Genomic DNA, 5484 nt, shown 5'->3' with positions numbered 1-5484 from the left:
ATCTCTCTTCTAAACCCAGGGATCTTGACTTTTCAAAATTTCACATGATGGTTCAACCATGTGGGGCTTTGGCCTTTTCATCTTATTTTGCCTTTATGGGAACTTGACTTTGGATTTCTTTCCTTCTCAATAATTTTGACTTTGAAGTGGCCAGTCGAGATCGACTTGATGCACCTACTGAGGCTGGAGTTTTCCTTGAATTTGGCTTTTATTAAGCAGAGCCCTATAAAACTAATCTTGCCACCTTTTCTTTGTATTACTCTCGGAGAAGGATTAAACCGAAAGGGATTCAAAGAAAAGTAAACAAAGGACAGGATAATGAATTTAACAAGAAGTGTCCCTTTCGGGGAAGAAGAAAGAGGGACTTATCTGGAGTGCATGCAGACTTCAATAGATATGACATGCTTCTTGGACTGGATACCCGATCTGCGCAACTATCCAATCTCTTATAAACCCAACATAACTCGTGTCTTAAAATTGAGAAACCTTGCCAGGACTTTATCAGTGCCAATGGTTGTAAGGAATTCCTTCTTTTTGATCAATGGCTCCCTTTGCGGGTTTTCGCCAATTGACCTCTCTCATTTCTCTTTTACCGTCACCTTATAATGCTCTTTGCGAGTTTTCACTAACAAGACTCTCTTATTTTTAGTTTCTCTGCTCACCATCGTCTAACGGTGCCCATGTGAGTTTTTACTAATAAGACTCTCTCATTTTATTTCTCTCATTTGATTGTATCAGATTCAAATAGCTGCATTCTCCGATCTTTGAACATTCTCACCGATTGATCGGAAGGACTTAAACTGGATTTTGGGGTAAAAAGAATTTGGATTGAATTACAACTTTGGAACCTTTTAGGCGGGATCATTGCCGAACCATTATAACACATGCCCCCAGTTTCACTTTTGGGGGAATTTAGATTTCTGTTTTGGTGTGACTGAACCCAAGAGAGAGGCTAATTATGTATCCTTTTGGAATCAAGTCAAACGTAGTTTAGGGAAACTTTGTTTTTGATTTTGATTTTCTTTTGATTTATGTTTTACAAACGTTTTCGTGTTCTAAAGAGGGTCATCAAAGGAAGGTAAGCGGCTCAAAGGGTTAACAAAAAGGTTGAAGTATTTGGGGTAGAGAGAATAAAATCCTTCGTCATCCCGATCGGATAATATTGGTACCACAGAAGGGTTAAATGTAATACCTCTTGGCCGCATCTGCATTGACAATTGTTTCAGGGTTATTTCCTTCAATGTCTCCCAAGTACAATGCCTCTTTCATCAAAAATTTCCTTATAATGTATGGTCCCTTCCAGTTTGGAGTGAACTTTCCTTTTGCTTCCTTGTGATACGGGAGAATACGTCTCAAAACAAGTTGCCCCACTTCAAAATTCCTGGTCCGCACTTTCTTGTTGTAGGCACGGGCCATTCTTTGTTGATACAACTTCCCGTGGCAAACTGCGGCCATCTGTTTTTCATCAATTAGATTTAGTTGTTCTAGACGGGTCTTGACCCACTCACTATCCTCAATCTCGACTTCAACGATGATTCGGAGAGAAGGAATTTCAACTTCTTCGGGTATTACGGCTTCAGTGCCATAAACCAATAGATAGGGTGTTGCTCCAACTGATGTGCGCACAATTGTGCGATATCCCAACAATTCAAACGGCAACTTTTCATGCCATTGTCTAGAACTTTGGATCATCTTCCTAAGAATCTTCTTGATGTTCTTGTTTGCTGCTTCGGCGGCACCATTAGCTTTGGGCCGATAAGGGGTAGAATTCTGATGCTTGATCTTAAATTGTTCACATATCTCCCTCATCAAGTGACTATTCAAGTTTGCAGCATTGTCCGTAATGATAGTTGTAGGAATACCAAAACGGTAGATGATGTTGGAGTGCACGAAATCTACCACTGCTTTCTTAGTGACGGCTTTGAGAGTGACTGCTTCAACCCATTTTGTGAAGTAGTCAATGGCAACCAATATGAACATCTGTCCATTTGAAGCTTTTGGCTTGATTGGCCTAATGACATCCATACCCCAAGCAACGAATGGCCACGGTGTTGACATAGGATGCAGTTCTGAAGGTGGTGCATTAATCAGGTCACTGTGAACCTAACATTGATGACATTTTCGGACAAAACTGAAGAAATCCTTTTCCATAGTCATCAATTAATAGCCTGCTCGAAGGATTTTCTTTGCAAGGACGTATCCAGTCATATGGGGACCACGCACTCCCGCGTGCACTTTATTTATGATTCTTCCTTTTGTACAAAACCTCGCCACTCAAGAAGAAACCACTGGCAATCCTTCTAATGGTTCTCTTTTGGTTTCTACTAGCTTGCTCGGGATATTCTTTTGTTTTCAAAAATCTCTTCATATTATGATACCATGGCTGAACATTTGGTTTCAACTCAATCGTATTGCAATAACCATCCCTTTCTCGGATTTGGATTTCTAATGGCTCAATATGGACATTGCCTAGATATGGCAACATCGAGGCCAAAGTAGCGAGTGCATCGGCTAACTCATTGTGAAATCGAGGAATGTACCTGAACTCGACTGACTTGAACCACTTGCTAAGATCTTCCACATGTTGCCTGTATGGAATAAGCTTGATATCCCGAGTTTCCCATTTACCCTGAGCTTGTTAGATAATCAAGTCCGAATCTCCCATGATTAACAATTCTTCCACATCTTGGTCGATTGCCATGTTCATACCCATAATGCAGGCTTCATACTCAACAGTGTTGTTGGTGCAGAAAAACCAAAGCCGGGTTGTGGCTGGATAGTGCTGACTAGTGGGTGAGATCAAGATTTCCCTAATCCCGACACCTTTTGCATTCACAGTTCCATCAAAGAACATCTTCCAAGCATTGGTGTCTTATAAAGTTACCTTAACTGAATTTACTTCCTCGCCCGGAAAGTAAGTAATCAAAGGCTGATATTCATCATCAACAGGATTTTCCACTAAGTTATCCGCTAAAGCTTGAGCTTTCATTGTCGTGCGGGTGACATAGACTATGTCAAAATCGGTGAGCAGGATTTTCCATTTTGCTAACCTCCCCGTGGGCATTGGCTTTTGGAATATTACTTCAAAGGGTCCAACCTGGTGATGAGATAAGTGGTATAGGCCAACAGGTAATGCCTAAGCTTCTGAGCGACCCAAGTTAGGGCATAGCAAGTCCTTTCCAACAAAGTGTAATTGGCTTCGTAACTGGTGAACTTCTTGCTCAGATAGTATATTGCATGTTCTTTCTTCCCGGTCACATCATGTTGCCCGAGGACACATCCGAAGGAATTCTCCAAGACTGTCAAATACAAAAACAAAGGCCTCCTAGGTTCGGGTGGGACCAAGAATGGCAGATTTGACAGATATTCTTTGATTTTGTCAAAGGCTTCTTGACACTCATCTGTGCATTTAATCGCCGCATCATTCTTTAACAGTTTAAATATGGGCTCACATGTGGAAGTCAACTGAGCAATGAACCGTCTGATGTAATTCAACCTTCCCAACACACTCATAACCTCTTTCTTGGTTCTCGGAGGAGGCAAATCCCGAATAGACTTTATCTTTGTTGGATCTAGCTCGATGCCCCTCCGACTGACTATAAATCCCAAGAGTTTCCCAGACGGAACTCCAAATGCACATTTAGCTAGATTTAACTTCAAGTAATATTTACGAAGACGCTCAAAGAACTTTCTCAGATCCCGAACATGGTTGTCTTGCGTTCTTGATTTGATGATCACATCGTCCACATACACCTCAATTTCTTGGTGCATCATGTCATGAAAGATGGCAGTCATAACCCTCATGTAAGTGGCCCCAGCGTTCTTCAAACCAAAAGTCATGACCCTGTAATAATAGGTGTGGTAAAAGCTATCTTTTCCGCATCTTCTTCATCCATCAAGACCTGATGATATCCAGCATAACAATCCACGAAAGACTGTATCTCATATTTGGCACAGTTGTCAACAAGGATGTGGATGTTTGGCAAAGGGAAGTTGTCTTTGGGACTTGCTTTGTTCAAATCCCGATAGTCAACATACACTAGAGTTATCCCATATTTCTTTGGCACTGGGACCACATTAACCAGCCATGTGGTGTATTGGACCACTCGGATCACACTCGCTTTTAACTATTTGGTGACATCTTCTTTGATCTTGTCACTGTTGATACCCAATTTTTTCTTATATATTTTTATACTCAAAATACTTTCAAAATAGCATGTGTATGCATATATAAGCATGCCCAAGTATTTTGGTATTTTTCCCAAATTTGTAAAGATTTTAAAAACCAATTTATTGTCTATTTTAACAGTACAAAATCAAATAATTATTTCCGAAATTATCATTTTGGTGAATAATTTATTTTCATCCTCATAGTTACACCAAAATATAATTAACGTGGTTTTTGCATATTTTTATAAATTCATTTGATATTTTAAAGCTAAATTACATAAAATTGCAATTACGGCCTATATTACGATTAATAGTGCTTTGTAACCATAAAAACACTTATAGCATTTTTAGATTAATGTTTATATATTATTAATTATCTAAGTACTTTTAATTTGTTTTTAAAAATTATTTTACTATTTTTTATAAATAAAAAGGGTAAAACTGGCTATTTAACATGTAGCCTCAGTTCATTTCAATTATAGCCCCATTACATTTCAATTTTAGCCTAAAAGTGACCCAATTTCAAACTCAAATTCGGACGACCCAATTCTTACTTTTACTCGACCCCTTAACCCGTTTGCAAACCCATCCGAATTTTCTTTTAAATCCTGGTCGTTGATCATTTTGATCAACGACCCTGATTCACCCTTTCCTTTTCTAATCCCCTAACCCATCTAACCCTAACCCCATTTGCACAATGACGCTGCCTCTGAATCCCAAAACTCTCTCAGACTCTCTCAAGGCTCTTCGAAACCTTAGCCTCCTCCCACCTTGTTCCATCGTGTTTTCACTGGAGTCCATGGCTTCTCTGTCCATGGACAGCCTATACTCATGTTTATCTAACTTTCTTCTCCTTTTCTTTTGTATGTATTTGCCTCTACCGTGTTCTTATGTTTTCCTTCTACCACGTATGTTCATATACCGTGCTTTCTATATTCCATTCTTGTATGTTCTGCTATTGTGTTTTCTACACTATGTCCTTATATGTTTTTCTACTATGTTCTACTATTTTCTTCTAACATGTTCTGGTATGTTTCACCTACTGTATTCTTCTATCGTGTTCTTAAGTGCTATTACTATTTTTTCCTTCTACTGAACTTTGTTTAAGCCTCTTCTAAAAGGATCTTCTTAAGCATGCTACCTTCTACTGTTCTTATTAGTTTTTTTTCATCATGCTTCGAATTAGTTTATTTACTCTGTTGCTTTGAACTCTTCTATTGTATATACATGCTATTCACGAGTTCTGTTGCTGCGAGAAGCATGTTAGAAGTTTCAGTTCTTTTCAGAAACCTCTGAACATGTTTCGATTCAACT

The 5484-nt window shown here is 39.1% G+C and overlaps 1 protein-coding gene across 1 annotated transcript; it reads right to left on the bottom strand.

The window, feature by feature from the left end:
- Positions 1-1179: 1179 nt before the first annotated feature.
- Positions 1180-2989, bottom strand: LOC138879645 (uncharacterized). The gene is made up of 4 exons (XM_070159263.1): positions 2885-2989; positions 2267-2629; positions 1740-2103; positions 1180-1613 (listed from the first exon to the last, which is right to left on the bottom strand). Exons 1-4 carry the CDS (start codon positions 2987-2989, stop codon positions 1180-1182), a joined length of 1266 nt encoding a protein of 421 aa, XP_070015364.1.
- Between the last annotated feature and the right edge of the window lie 2495 nt (positions 2990-5484).

This window comes from Nicotiana sylvestris, chromosome 10 (assembly GCF_000393655.2).
Source record: "Nicotiana sylvestris chromosome 10, ASM39365v2, whole genome shotgun sequence".
In the NCBI taxonomy this organism is placed as follows: Eukaryota; Viridiplantae; Streptophyta; class Magnoliopsida; order Solanales; family Solanaceae; genus Nicotiana; species Nicotiana sylvestris.
The sequence above is the reverse complement of the archived record's forward strand: the minus strand, read 5'-3'. Positions and strand labels throughout refer to the sequence as shown.

Bases quoted from the DNA above. Each gene is read 5' to 3' on its own strand.
- LOC138879645 (XM_070159263.1), bottom strand. From the start codon at position 2,989: ATGAAAGCTCAAGCTTTAGCGGATAACTTAGTGGAAAATCCTGTTGAT. The intron at 2,104-2,266 runs GTTTTGTACAAA...CATCAATGTTAG, and splicing joins GTTTCTTCTTGAGTGGCGAG to GTTCACAGTGACCTGATTAA. The intron at 1,614-1,739 runs GTGCCGCCGAAG...TGCGCACATCAG, and splicing joins TTATCGGCCCAAAGCTAATG to TTGGAGCAACACCCTATCTA.